Source organism: Alexandromys fortis, unplaced genomic scaffold (genome assembly GCF_014885135.2).
Source record: "Alexandromys fortis isolate MF-2015 unplaced genomic scaffold, M_Fortis_MF-2015_v1.1 scaffold_55, whole genome shotgun sequence".
Classification (NCBI taxonomy): Eukaryota; Metazoa; Chordata; class Mammalia; order Rodentia; family Cricetidae; genus Alexandromys; species Alexandromys fortis.
The window spans coordinates 3888409-3910662 of record NW_026067936.1 but is presented as its reverse complement, the minus strand read 5'-3'; the positions used below and the strand labels follow the sequence as shown (position 1 = coordinate 3910662).

The 22254-nt window shown below is 50.7% G+C and overlaps 1 protein-coding gene across 1 annotated transcript in view; it reads right to left on the bottom strand.

Moving 5' to 3' along the window:
* Adgra2 (adhesion G protein-coupled receptor A2) overlaps positions 1-22254 on the bottom strand; it is a 39540-nt gene that overhangs the window by 15436 nt on the left and 1850 nt on the right. Inside the window, exon 2 of the mRNA XM_050146751.1 lies at positions 8319-8390. Coding sequence (XP_050002708.1) covers positions 8319-8390 — 72 coding nt within the window. The remainder of the gene's footprint in view (positions 1-8318; positions 8391-22254) is intronic.

Sequence of the window (22254 nt, the reverse complement as noted above, 5' to 3'; positions counted from 1 at the left end):
ACTCATGGGGGAAGAAGACTTTAACAAAGGTATACGGGGTCAAACTGGTGTCCAACGTGCTACCGTCCCAGCCAGTTTCAAAGAGAGGCGAGGCCTTGGAGACGGCTCTGAATTATGGACAGAAGAGGGTTAACTGTGCTGGGTAAGAGGAAATAGGTGTCCAGGACAGGGAGGTGCTGTCCTATCCCACCAGGGGGCCTGTTTGTGCAGTCCCTGTTGGGGAAAGAAACAGAGACGAGAGGCAGTGATGTAATTTTTACTCAACCAGGCTGTATCTCAGCTCCAGACTCAGATCATGGTGAGTCCCCTTAAGGAAGAAGGGAAACCCAGCATCGGGGCTCACCTTCCCAGAGAAAGCTAGCATTCCAGGAAGGTGTCCCAGTGCTGGGTCCACGCAGAGACCGTGGAAGGGCCTGGCCTAGCCCTAGATTCCCTGCATGCCACGTCAAGGGGACAGAGTTAGGTCCCCCTGCCCAGGACTGCCCTTCCTGTGTATCTCCCCCTTTTGGGCATCAGGCTCCACCCTCTCATCCCACCCTCCTCTGTTGATCCAGCCTGTGCCCCCTGGCCTCTGCCCGGGTCTGGCCATTCTCAGGGCTCTGCCTCCCACCCCCACGCGCAGGGGCGGGCAGAGGGAAACACATTCCTCATTGTGTCATTTCCCTTCATGGGCTGCCAAGGGGCCGAGGCGGCAGCCCCCCGCCCCTTCCCTCTTTGCTCACTTGTGTTTATTCTCATTTCCTCCCCGCCCCCCACTTCGTGAACCCCACCCGCCTGCCCCACTGATGCTCTGCAGATGGGAGCAAGGCAGCCCTGGGGCCCCAGCCCCTCTTTCTGCCCGTTTCCTGCGGCTGAGCCACTCCAGGCCTTCCCTACAGGGCAGTCTCCACACGGACAGGCATTCCTCCCTCAAGCAGGCCCCGGGGGTGACCAAGATGGTCTCTTGGAGTGAGTTTTCTAGGGGGTGGGCCAGCCCTAGGATACCAGGTCTTGAGGGCACAGACCAAGGGCTGTTTCCAGGACTGAATCCTGAACAGTCCATGTCTCCTGGTCCCTGAATAAGGGAAGTGGTTCAGGGCTGCATGTCCCCAGGGACAGGAGGAAATGCCACCCTAGGACCAGCAGATTTTAGAAATCCAAGGCTTTGTCAACTGACTGTTTTGAACCCTTCCTGTTTAGCACATTCCCGGGAAAAGCTGATGGAGGCTGAACTCCCGCCCCAGAATGTTCTACACCTAACATTGGACACACGGTCATGGTGGGCTGTGGAATCCGGGCTAAGAACCCTGGCTTCAAAGAGCTGGGGTTGGGGCTTTAGTGGAAGAGCACTTGCCTCATGTGTGCAAGGCCTGGCGTTCCAGTCCACAATGCAGGGGAGGGGGACGCGACACAGACGGACCGCTGAAGATACCGTGGTACATGCCTTTAATCCTGGCACTCAGGACATAGACAAGTGAGTTTAAGGCTAGTCTGATCTACATAGTGAGACCCTATTGAAAAAGAAAAGGGAAGGAAAGAAAAGGACCCTTGCTCCAGATTAATCTAAACTGGTTCTCCATTAATTAGGTCACAAATGAAAACAACGCTGTTTCTAGAATATGGATTCTCTCACTCCCTTCTGCTTCCACAGAGCTCCGCCGTGTACGGAACCTGGGAAAGAGGCACTGTGTTGATGGAGTATCCACATCCCCATTGCCTTTGGCCCAACCTCGCTCATGTTTTAGGTATTCCCTTCTCTGACTACGGATGTCAGCTCGGAGGAGAGGACTCCTGAGGGCAGAAGTAGGGGGAGACTTCCTAGGACAGTCACACCCTATGCTGCTGATCTTAGGGAAACAGAGTCTCCAGAACCTGAATGCAGGAATTCAGCAGGAAGAGAAGATCAAGGTTGGCTGTGGTGGTGACGACCCGAGGAGGCTGAAGCCAGCCTAGGCTATAGATCCAGAACCTGTCTTGAAGAAACAAGCACGCCTTTAATCCCAGCACTCGGGGAAGCAGAGGCAGGCGGACGTCTGTGAGTTCAAGGCCAACCTGAGTTACAAGAGCTAGTCCCAGGTCAGGCTCCAAAAACTACAGAGAAATCCTGTCTCAAAAAACAAAACAAAACACAACAAAAAAGAAACAAGCAGAAGCAAAAGCAAGACAAAACAAAATGTCCAGTAGGTGAAGGTTCCCAAAAGAATTCAATCATAGTAGCCTAAAAGAGAAAAGTATCTAAATATCCATCAAAGTACACATAAATAAAAGATTTGAAATATAGTATTTTTGGTCAATGAGCTAGCTATTATTCGCCCACAAAGAGGAATAAAGTGCTGATACATGTTAAAGCATGGATGAACCTAGAAGATGTTTCACTGTCTGAAAGAATCTAGTTATAAAAGATTACATGTTCTATAATTCTATTTATATGAGATGCTCATAACAGGCAAATCCATAAGGCGAGGAAACAGATTCGTGGTTGCTCAGGCCTGGCAGAGGACTGGGGAGTGACAGCTAATGATTCAGGGTTTCTTTTGTGGATGATGAAAATGTTCTAAAATTAGATTAGCGTGACCATCACACAATTTTCTGAACTATACCAAAGCCCATTGGCTTGTGCACCTTAAGTGGGTGACATAAATTACATCGTGTTCGAGCTGTTGAGAGTGTGAGCTGACGTGACCATGTGGGTGTGCACTCACACACATCCAGGCAGAGCAGGGTTGCACGGAATTGGCTCCTCCTCACCCCCACAAGACCTCCCTGCTTGTAGGTCTGAAAACCAAATTATAGGCTTGCTGGCCACACAGCGACTTATCCTCAGCCCTGCAAGGTTTCCAGAGCTCAGCTAGAAAGTGAAGCCTGGCTGCAAAACTGGCCAGAACACCGCTGCAGGTATAGAGGCTGCTGCGGGAAGAAAAGAAGGGGTCCTGTGGCCAAGGCAATCCATTATGGTCCCAGATTCTCACCTTCCCACCTCCCAGGACTTCTGGCCTACACCACTCTACAGATATTTATTGAGCACATACACTGTGCCAGGCACTTATGCTGACCAGGGCAGACAAGAGGACTGTTCCCGAACTTGTGAGCCACCCCACCCCCCCAGGAGCTTCCGCTCTACTGGAGTCCAGGACAGCTTCTAAGTGTCATTCCTCCCCAGCGTTAGTGGGAAAGGAGAGACAGAGCCCCGGGCCTCACCCTTGGCCCCGCCCACAGATTAATAGAAACCTCCTGGCCAGTGAGCAGCCCATTCCCATGAGCATCTGCTTCTAATGAGTGCCCCAGCACCCGCTGCATACCAGCCCCCAGGGCTCATTAATCTCATTAGGCAATGACAAATCACCCCAGGCTGAGTGAGCTCCCCTCCTTGGGCCCTTCACTCCAGCTACAGGCGAGCTACGGAGGGCCCATACCCATGCGGCACCTCACGCCCCCATGCGTCCTAAGTCCCTCTCCCTTGACCTCTTCTGGGGGATGTCTGGTCGCTGGTCTTGTGGGTGGGCGTGGAGGCATCTCATAGGGTCCTGAAGAATTTCCTACCGACCTGTTCCTCATTGCATGTGACCGGTGGGGAATCAGGACAAGCATACAAGGCACCGACCGAGGAACGAGCCCTCCATGTGGGGGCGGGGGTGACTCTGTGGTACACTGCTTGTCTAGCGTGCTAGCATGCACTGAGCCCCAAGTCCCATCACCAGCAAGCACCACAAACAACGACAGAAGGGGGCCCTGGTGACCCACAGCTGATTGGATCCATAATCTCAGCCCTCCAGAGGGCAAAGCAAGGCACAGGTGGAGTTCTGGGCTCTCAAAGAAAGAAACCAGGGCCTGCAAAGTGTCTCTGCAGGAGAGGGTACTTGTCATTGAGCTTGCCAAATTGCATTTTATCCTCAAAATCTATGTAGTGGAAAAAAAAAAAGGTAGAGTCCAGTAAGATGTCCTCTGACCTTCATACATATACCTTAGCATAAATGTAAAAGATTAAGACAAAAGACATTACATTTCGATTACATAACTGCCTGAGTAAAACTGATGTAGTGACACTTCATCTGTATTTTAATAAATAAAGCTTGCCTGAAGATCAGAGAGTAAAAGAGTCTCACTGGTCAGCTTTACAGACCAGGCAGTGGTAACACACATTTTTAATCCCAGTAGCCACACTAGTTTGCCATAGAAACCGGGTGGTGCAAGCCTTTAATCCCAGTGGTGCAGACCTTTAATCCCGGCCCTAGAGAGGATTGAAAGACAGGAGGAGACAGCTCACACACACAGTCTCATTCTGAGATTTCTGAAGGCAGGATCGTCATTCCAGACTGTGGTCGAGGTAAGAGCCAGTGGCTGGCTATTTTGCTTTTCTGACCTTCAGGTTGAACCCCAGTTTCTCTGAGTTTTTATTCATTGTGCTTCAGACTGAGAAGGCTGGACAGGTACACATAACAGGAGGCCAGGCTAACACTTTCATAGACGTCTTCAGAAGGGAGACGTCTCTACGGAGAAAACCTATGCTCTGAAACACTCTATGGAGGAACTCATCCATCCCATAATGACTCCTCAGAGAAGAATTCCTAACTCCATTCTCCACATGCAAGGCGTGTGGAAGCATCTAGAAACAAATGAAAGGAGTGGGATTTGATCCTAGGCCTCTTTATACCAGAGTAAGGCCATGTTTCGTTTCTGTTTGTTTTGAGGGGGTCTGATGTACAGCTCTGTAGCCCTGGCTAGCCAGGTCCACACGGTAAATTCTAAACTAGCCTTGAACTTGCAACGGTACTCCTGCCTCTGCCTCCCCAGTGCTGGGATTACAAGTGTTCCGCCATGCCTAGCTACCACACCTGACCCTGGCTCCTGCTTTTTTGGTTTCTCCACCCACCTACCCTGCCCCAAATGTCTTTCCTTTGGGTCCCAAACAGGCGTGGCCAGGCTGATGGGCCTCAGGCATGACTGGGCCCTTCTGTACACCTGTGGCAGACAGGGTTTCTGATGCATCACACCAAGTTGGTGGAGATGGGTCTCCCTAGAGCTACCGCTAAGGTCCTCTTCAACACAACCATGTCTCCATCCATTCTGTTTTCCTTCCCCTGCCCTTCCACCTCACATTAACACAGACAGCTCTGTCCACCTGTTTGTGCCCTTTCCTTCCTTCCCTCAGTCAGGGCCCTGAATTCCAAAGCAGATGATGTGCATATCTATTGCCCACTCGTGACCATAAAAGTCACTGACACATTGAGACACACACACACACACACACACACACACACACACACACACACACACGCTATCCTTTCATCCATTAGCAAAGACCTGAAGAGCTGGGGCGGGGTGGGCAGGAGGGCATACTCCACGGCCTTACCACTGCAGTTACCAGATCAGATCCCAACCCTCCCAGACGACCTACCGTCTACAGACTGTGGGATCTGGAACTGACAGGACCTCGGCTGCCCATGCCTAGACATCCGAGTCCCACTGGACAGAGAGATCAGTGTTTCCTGGGCACCGACTACACACCAGGCTACAATGTCACAGCCACAATGAATAGGCCCACAGTCTAGGGGTCATCGGGTATGCTGGCTCCCAACCTCAGATGAGCATGAGAATTGCCTTCCTGCTGGATAAAATTCCCAGGCCCTCGCTGACCCAATGACTTACCATCTCCAGGAATGGGACACCGGACTTACGTTACTTCTGGGCCCTCTCTCTACCCCAGCACAATGGTTAGTCATACGTTCATCCATATGGGCGTCAGGGCATCTACTTGTAGGCCTAGCTACTTATGATTTGGACTCAGCATTTCAAGGCCACCCTGGGCTACACACTGAGACTCCCAATCAAATCAACCCTCAAGCCACTCACGTTTGCTTCTGCAGAGGTGTTCTGCAGGTGTGGGAATAGAGCTTAAGGAGCTAGCTTCAACAATGCAGTTGGATATCCTGTAATCAGAGGAAGGCTCAGGAGGGGGGAAAAAAAACTGTGGAGAGGAAATTCTGTCCCAAGATAGCAGCATCTTTTCCTGTCTGACTTCCCAGGCTGCCCTAGGTTCGGGCTTGATAGTCTCCACAATCATGTAGACCTGATTTCTGAGAATACACACTCATCTTATCAGCGAACAGTGATCAGCAGACTAGGAAGACTGAGGTCCCCAGACCTGCCAGGTGTCCTCCCTACCCGGCTGTGCACAGCACAGTCCTTTGCCCCAAAGGCCTTCCTCCTCTTCACTGAAGTTCTGATCTCCCCAGGCAACACTGCAGACACCACCCAGATCCCAGGAGTACAGGATGTTAAATCCATGACTAGCCTCATCTCTGTCCCCTCCCTAGTTTTACAATGGGCACCCCACACTTAGCAGCAATTACTGGTCACTTCAATCTACACACACACACACACACACACACACACACACACACACACACACACCATTGCATACCCCTGTTCTCTACCTACTCTCTAGTCATTTGCCTTGTCTCCCTTGAAGTGATGGAACCCAACATCACAATTTTCTAGAACAGTAGTTCTCAACCTTCCTAATGGCATTTTTTTTTAAAACTTCCTTTTTCGAGACAGAGTTGAGTATATCCTACATTGGCCTTGAACTCAGTATGTATCCCCAGAGAGCTGGAACTTCTGATCCTCCTGCCTCCACCTCCCCAGTGCTGGGTGTTTTGGGTGTACATTACTATGACAGTTTTATGGAGCACTGGAGAGTCCATGGATTTGTGCACGCTGCAAGCAATCTACTAACTGAGCTTCAAGCTGCTCATCCCGGCCTGGAACTTCTGGTCTCAGTGAATTTCTTTGCATATCTGTCTCCCAACACAACACATGCATTTGCTATTTCCTGGGTCCTGTCAGTAGAGAGAAGGTAAACGGCATGAAGACAGGCACTGGGCCTGCTGGCTATAATCCTATTGCCAGGATCAGGGTACGACATATGGAGGGGCCCCATGAATAGCTGTCACACGAACAGAGAGTGATTCATACCGGCAAAGCTCCCAGCTCAGACTTGGAATTTTATTTAACTTTTTATTTTTATTAGTTTTGAGGTAGGGTTTCACTGTTTGCCCTTGCTGGCCCAGGATTCACTATGTAGACCAGGCTGGCCTCAAACTCACAGGGTGCCCTTCCAGAGGACCTGAGTTCAATTCCCAGCACCTACGTGGCAGCTCGCAACTGTGTTGCTGTCAGTTTCAGGAGACCTAATACCCTCACATAGACATACATGGAGGCATAAAAATAAAACAACCCTCCCCCCCCTCCAAAATGATCCTTCACCGGTCGAATGGGCATCTTATCTCTGCTGCCCTTGAACTCTCTAGTCTCGACAGTGCCTCTTCTTGAACATGTCTGAAAGACGTCCCCGAACTCCTTTATGGTCACACGGACAGAGACATCTGCGATCTCCACCACACTGAACTCACACCTTCTTCGTTTATATTTTCCATCACACTGATCCAAGGGTTGGGAACAAGATGGCACAAGAGGGGGCCAAGAGTCCTATTGCGCGAATTAGGGGTGCCCCCGAGCGGGAGGTTAGAGGTGGCATAGGTGGGGATGGGTAGAAAAGAAAGCAAGAATCAGTCCCCAGGAGAGAAGAGAGCCCAGGACAAGAGCCCAAAGTGACAGCATAGGCTGGTTTCTGGAAGCATGGCAGTGGGTTGATGCCCTCATCTGGCAGGTTAAGTGCCTTAGTAGAGTCCCTGAGTCAGGTGTCCTAACCAGGCTTTCTCTCTCCTTCCCCAAGTCCTCTGACATCGTTGAGCCCTTCTGTGTCCTCACTGTGTCCTCCTGCTTAGCAGCTCTGTCCCACAAATTGCCCCAGGGGCCAACAGCAGGGGATGAGGACCTCCAGGAGAGAGGTCCTCAAACGCAGCGAGTCAGAAATGACTGAGCTCCCACCCTCAGTCCAGGACTCTGCCCCCTCCCGGCTTTGTTTGTTGATTTGTTTTCCTGGGAGGAGGAAAGAGGGCTCAGTCACATAAAGTCTCCCTCAGCCTTTTCACGCTGGGCCCCCAGCTGGGCGGAGGAGGCTGGCTAAGGGGCTCACTCAGCTAATTGCTCATTAAAGAGAATTAATGAGGTTCCCTTGGCCCCACCTCTGCCTAGAACAGTGAAGAGTCCCTACTTTGCCTAACATACCAGGCAGTCCCTACTGAAAAGCCACTTGCCCCCCCCCCCCAGACTAGCAGTCCAGACTACCCAGTCCTATACTGGACCTAGCTCTGCAGGTTCTAGCCTCCCTTGGCAACCCAAGTCCCTCCTCCTTCCCAGAGTAACACCCACACCCTTTGCTATCATGTCCCACCCACCGCCACCCCACCCTGCGCCACACACTTCTGAGTACTTACAACTTCTCCAGCAGGTATAGTCCCAAGAAGGATCCGTTTCGGAGCCCCGTAATCTTGTTGTTGCTCAAGAGCCTGAAGAGACGGGAAAAACACAGATCCACCCTGTTAGATGCTAGCCAGTGCAAAATGCTGACGGAGTGGGACCCAGGTTCCCCAGATGACCTTGTCACGCTACATAAATGCCACCATCAGCAATTCTACAGCAGGAACCCCACCTGCCACTCTAGGAGGTTGTGGGGAGATGCTGAGGAGCAGTCTAGCCATAGAAAGAGTCTCAAGTCGTGGATTTCAGCCAAGCACACAGTGAAGGACCCGTAGACTGTATCTAAGTGGAGATGGGGCTCCGTGGATGTTAAGCTCTGATGGCCGATTTCCACTTTGGAGCATCAGTGTCGACCCCCACTGAGCCTCTGCCGTGCCCCCCACGGCTCTGTCCTTGCAGAGGTCCTCCCTCCCTCAATCCAAAGTCCAGAGCAGAGTGATGGGGAAGACTGGCCTCATCTGGGTCAGGCATAGAAGAGGAGCCCTGAAGGCCTGCGTGGAGGCATGCTCCTTTAATCCCAGTGCTTGGGAAGTAGAGGCAAAAAGAGCAAGAGTTTGAGGTCATCCTCAGCTACACAATAAGTCTGAGGCCAGCCTGGGCTACCTGTGACCCAGTCTCAAAAACAAACCAACTAACCAACAAAAACAAAACCCAAAAGGAAAGGAAGCAGGGGTCGGGGGAGCCCTGGTGGAAGAGGGCTTTCCAACACTCTGCTTGGAGCCAAGGACTCTACAGGAAGGTGACCACGCTGGGCCATCAAGATCTCCAGTTCAGAGTGACAATCCGAGGCTATATTCACTGTATCCTTGCCTCCCCGACCTGTAGAAAGACTGACGGAGCCCTGGATCTGACAGAAGGCTAGGCCTCCCTTTGCAATGCCTGCTCTGACATTTTGTTTATTTACTGTTTATGTTCTGGGGGAGAGGCCCAGTCTCAACTTTGCCTGCCCACTTGGCCTTTCTCTCCCAGACTTCTTATTGGGAGGAGGGAGTTCCAGACCAGCCGAAGGGCTCAACCCTCCAGTTAATTGCTTATTAGAACGTCTTAATGAGGCCTCGCAACCCAAACTCCTGGCAGCCCCGGGCTGAAGCAAAGGGTTTCCCCCTCCTTTGTTCTGCTCTTACTAGTGGAAAACTCACTGGAAGGACCCAAGTCCAAACCTTACAACGACGTCTCTGGAGCAGGCAGCCTCTGTACTCTACAGTATACAGAGGAAAGGGGCCAGGAACCAAATGTAAGAGCTGTCAAAGAGCTCCGCCACCCGCCAAGTCTCATGGGAGGGCGAGAGAGAGGGAGTGACCCAAGGAGGCACTGAAGGACCCCCAGGTCCCAACTGCCCAGGACTTTTGGAATTCTAGGTAAATGCTCCACCACTGGGCTACAGCCCAGGCCCTACACTGGCGAGGATGGAGGCATGATGGGAGGGGGTGTCTCTAGATCAATGGAAAGGGGTAAACACTTCACATCTTCCTTCTGTCTCCAGATAGAGCGCTCCCAACTTTCAGTACAGTCTACTAGTCCTTCCAAGGGTGACAAGGGGGATGTTTGCCAGCAGAAGAATGACTTAGGGGAAATTACTGGAGTTTCTAAAATGCTACACACACACACACACACACACACACACACACACACACACACACTTCATATTGATATTCCAAAAAGCACTACCACCCAGGAAGCTGAGAGAGAAGGCTCAGGAACTAAAGGACAGCTTCCACTACAGCGTAAACCATCTCAAAAAAAGAAAGAAAGAAATAAGAAAGAAAGAAAGAAAGAAAGAAAGAAAAGAAAAAAGCACATCACGGCAGAACTGAGCTACAGCTCAGAGGAAGAACATAGAGCATGTACTTAATGTGTATGAAGCCCTGAATTCAATCTTAATACACATAGCAAAAACAAAATTAAAACCAAAAAGCACCTCAGACATTGAAAAAATGAAGAAGCCTTTTAGCAAACTCCCCTTTTCTTGTTTGATGGATAAGGATGCTAGCTCAGGGCTCCTGCTCAAATGGAGAAGCCGCAGAGAACATTAGGGCTCAAGCTTGGAAAATGGATGTTGTCTTGAAGTAGGAAACAGGTCTGAGTTCTGGGGAATGTCTGAGGTTTGAGGATTCCACTTGGAAGAACACTGACATTAAAATTCCTATACTAGCCAGTATGGTGGTGCATGCCTTTCATCCCAGCACAAGGGGGGTGGGGGGGGCAGAGGCAGGCAGAGGTCTGTGAGTTTGAGGCCTCAGGTCATTGAAGGGATACATAGTGGGACACTTTCTCAAGATGGATGGATGGATGGTTAGACAGATAGTAAAAAGTTTCAGCACCCCAATAAGCCTCTCCACCGACACAATAATCCAAATTAGACCAAATCAAACCAAATTAGAAAAAGCCCAGGTTTAATGCATACAAATGCTCCCAAATGGCTTTCCAGCCCCCCAGAGAGGAGGCAGGAAAGGAAGACTGGAGAATCATGTGTTTGTTCTCTGGGGGGCAGTTTAAATACCCTGTGGGAGTCTTGAGCATTTCTGGAGAGGGGTCATCGTTTGGTGGACTTTCTCAGGGGGCGGAGTCTGGACTGAGGCAACTCCCAGGGGAGGGGGCTTGGGATGGCACTTCCACTGGACCATTCCAGACTCTGGGTATATGGATGCCAGGGGCTGGAGTGGATGCTTTCACCTAGATAGATAGATGATAGGTAGATAGGTAGGTAGGTAGGTAGGTAGATAGATAGATAGATAGATAGATAGATAGATCGATCGATCGATCGATCTTGGGCTGGCGAGATGGCTCAGTAGTTAAGAGCACTTTCTGCTTTTGCAGTGGACCTGGGTTTGGTTCCCAGCACCCAGCCATTCAAGACTCCAGTTCCAAGAGATCTGGCCTCTGTGGCAATAGGCACCCACATGGTACATATACATACATGTAGGCAAAACCATAAAGTATATTTTTTTTATCTTAAAAAAAGGCAAAAGGCACAGTGTTTTTTTTTTAAACGTAAGTCTTTAGTTCAGGTATGGTAGTGTATACCTTTAATCCCAGCATTTGGGAGACAGAGGCAGGTGAATCTCTATAAATTCCAAGCCATCCAGGGCTACTTGAGTAAAACTATCTCAAAATAAGTAAGTACATAAATCTTAAAAAAAAAAAAAAAACTTTTTTCTTATTCCTACACTAGGGGCTAGTAAGATGGCTCAGTGGCTAGAGGCGGCCAAGCCGGATGGCCCGAGTTTGACCCCACGATCAGCAGAGAGGCAGGAGAGGATGGCTCCTGCAAGTCGTCCTCTGACCTCCACACCCACAGAAATAAATGGAGGGGAAGTCCTGCACTAACAAAATGGCCTTGCTCCCTCTTTTCCTTTTTTTCCTCTCTCTCCGTCTTTTTCCCTCCTCTCCTTGCATTCTCCTTAAAAAAAAAAAAAAGTACCGTGTGTGTGCACACGGGACACTCGGCGGCGCTCATGTCAGAGGTCAGCCTGCAGAAGTCGGCTTTCTCCTTCTGTCACGGGGCTTCTAGGGCCAGGCGTGGTGGTAAGTGCCCTGACCCTTTGGGCCACCTTGTCGGCCCCGCTTTCCTCCTCTTTTCTTACTTCATTATTCTTATGTGCATCTGCTGTGTGGGTGTGAGCAGGCCACTGTAAGCCACTTGATGGTGCCAGGAATTGAACTCTGATCCTCTGGAAGAGTGGCTCGTGCTCTCTCTTTTTTTTTATGGTTTATTTAACTTTTATTTTATGTGCCTTGGTGTGAAGTGTCAGATCCCCTGGAACTGGATCTTCAGACAGTTGTGAGCTGCCACGTGGGTGCTGGGAATTGAACCCAGGTCCTCTGGAAGAGCAGTCAGTGCTCTTAACCACTGAGCCATCTCTCCAGCCCCTGGCTCATGCTCTTAATCACTGAGAATCCTCCCAGCCTCTGCTTTTCCTTCTCTTTTGAAACAGGCAGCATCTTACTTCATAGTCTAAGCTGTCCTGAATACTTGTGATCTTTGTGATCTACTTATCACATCCTAGGATTATAGGCATGAGACACCTCGCATAGCAGAAAATGCTTGCTAACAAATAATTATATAGGTATATAAATTCATATACATATAATAAAAACTTATATATAAAATTTATATTACATATAAATTCACACACATATATAAAAATTCATACATAGATACATATAGGAAGATAATTGAATTGAAATCATAATTCTAAAACAAATAAATTTTTTTAAAAATCATACTCTTCAAATTTCCAAAATGAGCATATGAGTCCCCAGGTAGGGATCCTGTTCAGAGGGGTTCATAAGCGGTAATGGGGTCCCCACATTTCCAGGCCCTTCAGCCATCAGTCCTAATCACTCTCATTTATCCCAAACCTGTAACTTAGAGCCGGCCCATTGAAATACAATGTGACCACACGTGTAATTTTAAATTTTCTATCAGCCACATTTTAAAAGCTTGAAACGGATTAATAGAATCTCATTTAACCTGACATATCCAGACCCTTTCCATTTCGATATGTGATCTATCTACATTATCAACTATTTGATTTCTTTGTGTGTAACAAAGCTTTGTAATTTCTATTGTACTCCACCAGCATGCTCAGTTCAGACCAGCTGCGCTCTAAATGGGCAAGACTAACATTGTAGGGTTCGGGAGCATCACAAAAAAAAATGGGGAGCAGTCCGTGAGGAAGTCCAGAATGAAACAGCACATCTCTTAGCCTTGCCAGCTACCGACCACGTCCAGCCCTATTCTGCAGAGGCCTCCTGCAGCCGGTCCCCTTCTCCATCTGCTTCTGTGCTGGGGACAGCTGCAATCCAGATTCCGGCCTGACCAGCACAAATGCCATCTCCTAAAGCTTAAAACTCACATTTCGAGTGGAATGTTAAAGTGGAGATCCCGGTCTCCACACACACAAAGGTGGGCACCAGGCAAACAACTCTTTACCCTTCTCTGATGGGCCCTCTCTAGGAGGCAGTGGCCTCTTTTGACAGACTCCAGCAGAGGGATACATGGTTTGAGCCCCCAAACACCCCGGATTGGATTCTTTTTTCTTTAGCTACCCTGAGTGGGCCAAGGAATTTGACTTTAAACCTGCATCATCCAGAAAGTGTCTTCAGGTTTTGCTTTTGTTTTCTTTTTTTTTTTTCTCCCTCAAGTGTGTGGACCTAGGAATTTATTTTTTACCGGTGCGGGGGACAGAACCCAGGGTTGGTCTTGTGCATGCTATATACTCTCAGTTCTGGAGATGTTACCAGCAGGTGAAAAACTGGAAGCGGCATAGCTGGGAGTGGGGTGGATGAGCACGGAAGACAAAAACGCCGAGCTCCATCCAATGGGAAGAAAAATGTTCCCACCATTGTTGACTGTGTCGTGGGAAGAAAACCGGGAAGCAGCCCCGGGGTGGAGGAGGGAGCTATAGCCCCCACAGCTCCATCCAGCTGTTCCAGACATGGTGCCAGCGTGGTCTCTCCTTAAACTCCCCAGTCGGATGGCTCCTCGGGCTATAGGGCTATACTTCCCTCACACTACTGCCTTGCGGGGAGCCTGTCTGGCGAATCCCTTCCAACCGCACTAACCCTACAGGCCCCACTGAGACCTGGCTAAGCATCTTTAACTTCTGGCCCCACCCACTCCGCCTGCCCTCAGTTCATACTTTCAGTGGGAAGGAGGGCCAGTCCTTGGGGCCCCCTCTTCTTTCTCTACTCCGGAGTTTGAAATCTGGCCAAATATGGGGTACACCAAGGCCATTCCAGAATCCTCTCCGGGTCGGAGGGTCCTATTTTAGGGAGGAGAGTGAAGAGAGACACGGGCCAATGAGAAGGCCGGTGGAGCGAGTGGTTGGCATCCCAGAGAGCCCGTGTGGCCTCTGGGTAGCCACAGGAACTTACCAGATACCACTCCCACATCAAAAGTGACCCTAAGGGACTCATGTGGGCCCTGCTCTACGGGGCGTGGAACCAACATGTGCCGGCACCAAAAGGTTCTCACGTGCCCGAGAAAGTCAGTGTATGGGTCAGCCTTCCCTCTCAGCTCCAACAGACAGGATAGTGAGGACCCACACTCCCTCGGGGCCAGAACGTCAGTGGTTTAGACCCTCGCCGGCTTGGTAGAGCATGGGGGAAAGCCCTGGCACCATTGCCTGCCGCTGGCGCGTGGTAATAGCGAGCTGAGCAGTGAGGGGGAGGGAGGTTGTCTGGTCTGCCTGTCTGCCTGCAGATAAACTACACTGCCCCATCCAGGCCAAACCAGCGCTCCCAGATGGTTCCATAGGATGGAGCTCAGTTGCTTCTGGGTATTTCCAGGGCCTAATTATAGTGCCTGGAACCTGAAAAATAACCAGTGCCTCTAGCACACAAACACTGTGCTGCGTGTGTGACTCAGTGATAAAGCACTTGCCCAGTGTGTACAGGGCCCTGCATTTGATTCCATGAATGAATGAATGAATGCTATGGATTTGAAGTTGACAAATGTCTTATTTGCATGACTATCATTATGTCAACCTTTATCAGTGAGTAATAAGCCTTGCGTTTAATGAAGGCTATAGTCACGGGGGTGGAGAGATGGTTCAGTCATTGGGAGCACTGGCTGCTCTCCCAGAAGACCCTAGGTTCAATTCCCAGCACCCACATGGCGGCTCACTACTGTCTGAAACTGCAGTTCCAGGGGATCTGGCACCTTCACACCAGTGCACATAAAATAAAGTTAAATTATTTTTTAAAGGATGAAGGATATGGCCTTTCCATGATTTCCTTTCTCTCTCTCCAGGACATGTACGGTGCCCTGCCCGCTCCCGAGTTGCTTTAGCACTGCTTTGCTTGGCCTGAAGCCTGTCCAGGCCACCCCGAATGACTTCAGGTGGATCTTCTTTTTCCAGGCTGAGCCCTGTCCAGACACTACCTTTAACCCTAACCTAGACACAGAGCAAGCCAAAGACAGCCATGGGTCAAGGCCAAGACCAAAGAGCCACTGTCTCATCCTGACTCCTGCTTATTGGTTTCCCTCTAACTTGTCTTGGAGGTCTCGTCTCCTTCCTCTAATTATCGCCACAACAGCACGCGGCTTGGGAAGGAGTGGGCAAAACCGAGGTGTTTGGGCTTCGATGGGAAAGGGACGGTTTTGTGCTCTAGAACTGAATCTCCAGGCAGAGACCGCAAAGTGCTTCAGGTGTTGGTGGAAGGTGACGAGGGAGACTTGGCGGGGATTTTGTGGTCTCAGAACTCTTGTTGGAACACAAGAAACAGTGTCTGCTGTAACTACCCACACCAAGATTTTCTACAGGGAATGGAAAGGGGGATGGGAAAGTGGAGAAGCACGGGACAGAAAAAGGGGGGATTTTCAATCTATCTTAAGGACTACCGACAAGTGCCATGCTATAAAATCCTAACAGTGAGATCCAAACCCTTGGAGATAGAAAGTTCTTCTTCAAAATGTAAACAGAAGCCGGTAGTGGTGGCGTGCGCCTTTAATCCTAGCACTCAGGAGGCAGAAGCAGGCAGATCGTTGTGAGTTCTAGGTCAGCCTAGTCTACAAGAGCTAGTTCCAGGACAGGCACCAAAGCTGCAAGAGAAACCCTGTCTCGAAATCCTCTGCCCCCCAAAAATGTAAACAGAGCTGGGAGTATAAAAGGTCTTGGGTTTGATACTCGAAGAGTCAGTCAATCCATCAATCACAAAGGATTAATTCGCCATTACTTTTCATTGATTTCTGAGACAGGGTCTCACCATGCCGCCTAGGCTGTTCTTGGCCATCCTGTCTCAGCGGGAGCAGCAGCACACTGGCTGATCAAGTGTTCATCCTTACACATAGGTTAGTCCCTCGTTCTCCCCTCCCTAGTGCTAATTTGGAGCCCACATCTGCCCAGTTCTGTACAGCTGAATCCTCTCAGTCTCCAAGGCTATAAGGTCCCTGGGACAAAGAGCGTGTGTCTCTCACCTCCTTCAGGGGATTTGATGAGAGTAGACACTGGCTGAGTTATTAGGGAGTAAGCTGAGCTCCCAGGAAGGGAATGCCCAGTGGGAAGGAGTTCAGTGCAGAGCCAGCTGTCCCAAGTCAAAGGTGGTTTCTTTCTCCCTGCCATTCCTATCCCACTATGCTACCCCACCCTTTCTCTAGGACAGACCATTCATCCTTTCTCCAGCTACAGGGAGTCACTGCTACCTCATCCATAGATGGCTCAGGAAAGGTGATGGGAGACCCGGAGAGTCGATTTAGAGACCAAAAGTTTTACACTTCCTGGACCAGGGTGTCTTTACGTGCTCTGTGGGGTATTTTGCTCAGTGGTCTCCTAGCTCACTTGTATTGGTTAAGCCATTACTAGGAGGAGCGAGCCCCTTTCCCCAGTGAAGAGAATAACGCCCAGTCTGCCTGCCTGTCCTTGGACCAGCCTAGTGTGCAGCTGTCCATCCCCAAGTGGGAGTGGGCTGAGGATGCCGGCCAGGTGGGAGACTCTGACTCTCATAGTCAAGGCTCCTTATCTGGCTTTTCTCTTGTTCCAGTTTTGATGGAGGTGGGTCTTGTATCTTATCTGTTGCTTTCATTGGTTAATAATAAAGAAGCTGCCTCGGCCCTCATAGGACAGAAAATTAGGTAGGTGGAGTAAACAGAAGAGAATGCTGGGAAAAAGAAGCTGAGTCGGAGAGTCGCCATGGTTCTCCCACTCCAGACAGACGCAGGTTAAGATCCTCCCTGGTAAGCCACCTCGTGGGCTACACAGAATATTAGAAATGGGTTAGAACAATATGTAAGAGCTAACCAATAAGAAACTGGAACTAGCCGGGCCAGGCAGTGTTTGAAAGAATACAGTTTCCATGTAATTATTTCTGGGCATAAGCTAGCCATACGGGCGGCTGGGTGCTGGGGATGCAGCCCTGTCGCTCCTATCTCAACACAGTTTGGTTTGAGATTTTTTGTTGTTATTTTGTTTTGTTTTTTTTTGTTTTGTTTTTAAAGACATACATATTTAAACCCAGCACTCTGGAGGTAGCGGGAGTTAGAGGCCAACCTGGTCTATGCACCAGGCCTGATACCCTTGGAAGCCAGAGGAGAGTGTGTTATCCCCCTGCAGTGGAAGTTATAGGTGTTTGTAAGCTGCGGGGTGTGGGTCTTGGAAACCAACTCAACAACTACAAGAGCAGCAAGTGCTCGTCACCTCTAACCAGCTCTCCAGCTCTCTGCTTGGAGGTGTTTGTTTTGTTTTGTTTTTAGCTGAGGTCTCCGTAGCCCAGGCTGGCCTTGAACTGGCAATCCTCCCACCTCAGCCTCCTGGGTGTTGGAGTTACAAGTGTGGCACACCACATCCGGCTACTAAGGTAGTTTTTGGCAGTGACAAAACATTTCCACTGGGTGTGATAGCATACACCTTTAATCCCAGTGCCAGAGAGTCAGAAGCAGAGGCAGAGGCAAGCAGATCTCTGTGAGTTCGAGGCCACCCTGGTCTGTACAGTCAGTTTCAGCCAGCCAAGGCTATGCTAGCCAGTATTACATAGTGAGCTCCTATCTCTAAATAAATACATAGAATAAAACAAACATTCTTTTAAAAATTACCTTCTTTCTACTTTTTCTGTCTCAACAGGGATACTTAGAAAGGGAGAGGTATTTTTTAGAGCCCCTTCAACCATTCAAACTCTAGTGCCCTGTGCTCTGGGTCATGCTACCTGGAGTTCTGAGAGAGCAGGAAGCCTCCCAGAGAGGCCTGGGAAGCCTCACAGTTCCTCCCTCTGTCCCCGATTGTTCTGAGGTCACCTGCAGAGGCGACAGGGAGTCAGAAGCCCTAGGGGTCTAGATGTGGTTGGTGGAGGAGGGCTTTGTGAGCTGGGGAGGGCAGAGTTCTGCACAGGGGACCCCAGCCCTTATCAGCCTTTCCCACCCTGGGGCTGGCATTCCCTCCAGTCTTGAAGCACAGGTTTGGGTCTCCCCACACAATCCCCAGCAAGGCAGAAGCCCTGGTAGCTGTGGGAGCTGGGGGAAGAGGGGCGCCCATTCCTCCCCTTTCCTTTCCAGCTGGGAGATGTCTGGCTCCACTACTCCGGCTACAACTCTCTCCTCATGTCACCCCATAGCTTGTCCTCACCTGGACCCATCCATCTTGCATACCCTGCTGTGCCCCCATTCTGTCTCCCCTGACTCCCAGGGCTGGGGGAGTAGGACCTCAGTGTTCGCTCAATCCAGCTTTTCTCCCCCACTTCGCCCTCCCCCTCCGTGGTCCGGTTCTGAAAGCAAAGGAATGTTCTGGAGTTTGGGAAGGATGGGGGCCCCTCAGAGGAGGGAGGAAAGGGAGGAGGCGACTCCGTCCTGTCAGTATCTGAGCCCTAAATAGAACGGAGCAGCCAGGCTGGGGCAATGAAAATAAACAGCCCCTCTCAGCGGCCCTTCCTGATGGTCCCTCAGCTCAGGGCCATTTCCCTTCTCAATTTTTTCCCCTCTCCTCCCTCTGCGGCCTCTCCCTAAGGGGTGATGGGAGAGTTCCCACTTCTGGGCAAGCTGTGTGACAATGGGGAAGCTCCCCTACCCTCTCTGGGCTTTGCTGAGGAAGCAGATAGGGGCTAAACTGAATGGAAGGACCTGGATGAACTTGGAAGAAACAGAAGAGGAGCTTAGCTCAAATACACACATATAGGGTACATTTACAAACGGTCTCTCGTCTTAAAAAGATGACCTCAAATGCAAGCGTCAACCTACAGCAGGTTCATATTAGAGTAGTTTGCCTGCACTTTGGGGGTAGATTCTCAGAACCACCACCAATGAGGTTGTCATGCCCTTCACCAATCCCACAAGAGCCCGCAGATTGAGAGTCCATGAGCACATCTTGGTTAATCCAGGCAGGTGACCCATTCTAGTGACTTCCCTAAACATGTCCTGGTACCATTTGGGGCTGAAGTATATGTATGTCTTTGGGACCCATCCTAAGGGATCTCCATCTCTTCAGTGCAGTAAATAATGCTATCCAAACCCTGGGGGTTCTGCTCTCTTCACAGGGCTCCCCTGAAACAGGACCAGGCATTGCACCTTAATATTATCTGGCACTGGGAGTCTGAAGGATAGGGGTTCTCAAGGCCACAGAGCAGGGGCAGTTACAATCTCTGGCACCTGGGCTGGTCACCTACAGCCCCTCCTGAAGGTAGATGGGAAGAGTCAGGGATGACCTGGGTTTCCTCCTGGCTCCTCACTTGGGATGGGCAAAGGGGTCCAGAGGTTCATGAGGTGAGAATAAGAGCTTCACCCCGGAGGGCTTGGGAGAGTGCTAGACTCAAACCTCCCTCATCTCCTCATCTCTGGCCTCGTCCCTCTTTTCTTTCCTTCTTTCTCTCCACTCTCCCCCTCCCCCTCCCCTGCTCACAAAAGCTCTCTGTACACAGCCACTTCCTCTGGCCGCTGTCTCGGAGCCCAGACCTTATGAGAACCATATGGGGGAAAGAGGGTAGAGGAGAAGGGGGTGGGGAGGCTGGCTGGGCCCCGCCCCTCTAGCCAGCATCTTTCCACTGCCCTCAGGCAGTGTGCTTGGTGGTTGGCACACTTTACCCCACAATCTCTTAACTAGATCCTGGTGGTTGCATTGCCTGAATCCCAGGCCAGAGCTGAGAGTCTCAAGAGAGATCTTTACACAAGAGTCGCCTCCCTGAGGCAGGAGCATGGACAGGGTCCATCCATCAGGGGGTTCCCTCTACCTCTCCCTACCCAGGACCATCAGACTCCCAGCATGAGCGCCCAGCTAGTGTTGGGCACATCTGTGCAGAGCCTGTTCTACCCTTTACTGGAGCCTCTGGGGTAGGCTGAACAGGTTGCTATTCTGGGGGAAATGACCAAGGACTTATCCCGTGCCTGCCCCCTCCTCACCCAGCCTAAAATGTTTCCAGGTTAAAAGGGCTTTGGTCCTGCTGGGGGGAAAACGAATTTTAAATGTAGAATCTGTGCCCACCAGATCCCAACTAGCAAGACCCTCGTCTGGTAGAAACATTGAGACTCTACTAGTTAATCCGAATTGATCCACCTAGCGATCCCTCTAATCTCTCCAGCATCAGCTACAAAGCCTTGAGATGTGGGCCCGGGCTTGCTGGTCTCTTAAGACCCTTTTCAGTGCAGATGAAGTAGGAATTTATGGCACTGGCTTGTGTCCTCTGGGGTCCTCCTGGGGAGACTGCTGTCTGCAGTTATCTATTCTAGGTCTAACTCTCAGAGCCAAGGACCAGAAAGCAGGCCTTCAGCCACTGCCCAGGCTGGAGAGGTCTCCCCTCATAGCAGACTCCTCCCCACTGCAAGCCACCTACCTGGGGAACTTTCCCCTCAGAGAGAAGGCTCATAAAGGCTCCCGTTCTGGGCATTTGTACCCACAGCTGCCCAGCAGACCGGGCTGTGAGGCTGGGGGTGGGGTGAGAAGCGGAGCAGGAAGGAAAGCCAAGAGCTCGGCTTTCCTGGAAAACTGCAAATGAAAGTCCACCATGGGGGAAACAAAGCAGAGGGTGGGGGAGAGGGGGACCTGTGGTCTACAAAAACAGAAGGCAGGGGTTGAGATAACAGCGCGGAGGAAGGATTTTTCAACGAGGTAAACAGGACTGTTCAAGCCCGCGCCCGTGCCCGCCCCCACGCCCCAGCACACAGGGACCTTATCTGGCACTTCGAGTCCTAGCCCTAAGTGTCTGACAGGCTCCTATCTCGAGGGTTCCTGTGACTGGAAGCTGGGGACTCATCCTGGAGGGGAGAAGAAGGTCTTCAGTGGGAATGTAACAAATGTCTGAGAGGGAGGACACCACCACAATGCAAAAACAGCTGGCTCAAGTCCTGCCTCTGTGACAAGCAAAAAAAGAAAAAAAAAGGGGGGGGGGAAATCTGTGTGGAGAAAAGAACAGAGAGGAGTTAGAGAGGGTGAAATGAATGTTCTGTTTTGTTTGAGACAGGGTCTCTCCTATGTAGCTCAGGAAGGTTTGGAAGTCACCATCCTCCACACCTAGCATGACTCCCCACTTAGAAAGGGGGTTTCCATACTCTTGGCACCACCCATGCCAGCCCTTCTTTCTCATCTCGAGATGCATTCTGGGGTGCACTCAGAGGCTGCTGGCCAGGGTGGGGGACCATCAGGATCATAAATGTGGAAAGCTAAGAAAAACATCTGGAAGGAGGAGATTCAGATTCCATCCCGGTCCAGACTGATGGATGAGCAGGCTTCCCTGTTCTGTTCTTTGCATTGTCCCGCCAGGTGGGGGACCAGTCTCTTTGGAAGGTATTGGAAGGCAGCTAGGTGCATGGCTTGAGAGGGGAGGGGAGCGATTCCTTAAGGAAGGGCTGGAGGCTGGGGCAGCAAAGTCAGTTGCGTCTGCTGCTACTTTGCCCTGATACATTCTCACCAAGAACTGGTCTCCCTCCTTTGAGTGGCGTCGATGGGAATTAGCCATGGCTGGAAAGCATTAGCTGCCAAATCATTCTAAGATGTACTGCAAAACCACTTTTCTATTTTTTCCCCTCCCTTCCTTCTGCCTTGACCATGTTAGGACTCCCTAATCCCCGCCAACAGACGCACAAGAGACAGCTCCCACACATGTGAGTGTGCAGAGGCTCGGGAGCATGTGCGATTACACAGATCACCTCCACCCCCAGCTGAACCATCGCCGTGCAGCTGTGTGACACAAACATCACAAACAGCAGCCCAGCTAGTTCTCACAGCAAAAAAAAAAACCTCCCCCCTCCTGAATTAAGTAGGCTGGCCGTGCCTTCTTAGGACCCTTAAGCATTACTGGACACTGGGACCTGCTGTGAAAAGCCTGAGCAGCCATAGCCATTCCCCCCAGAACTCGCATCGAAGTGGGAGAGGGAAGGAATGCCGCCTCCACTCAAGGCGCACAGGCGTGTGCATGCACACACCCCAGCTGGAGAAAATGCAGGCCAGCTGGCTAACATCACAAGCTGACCAG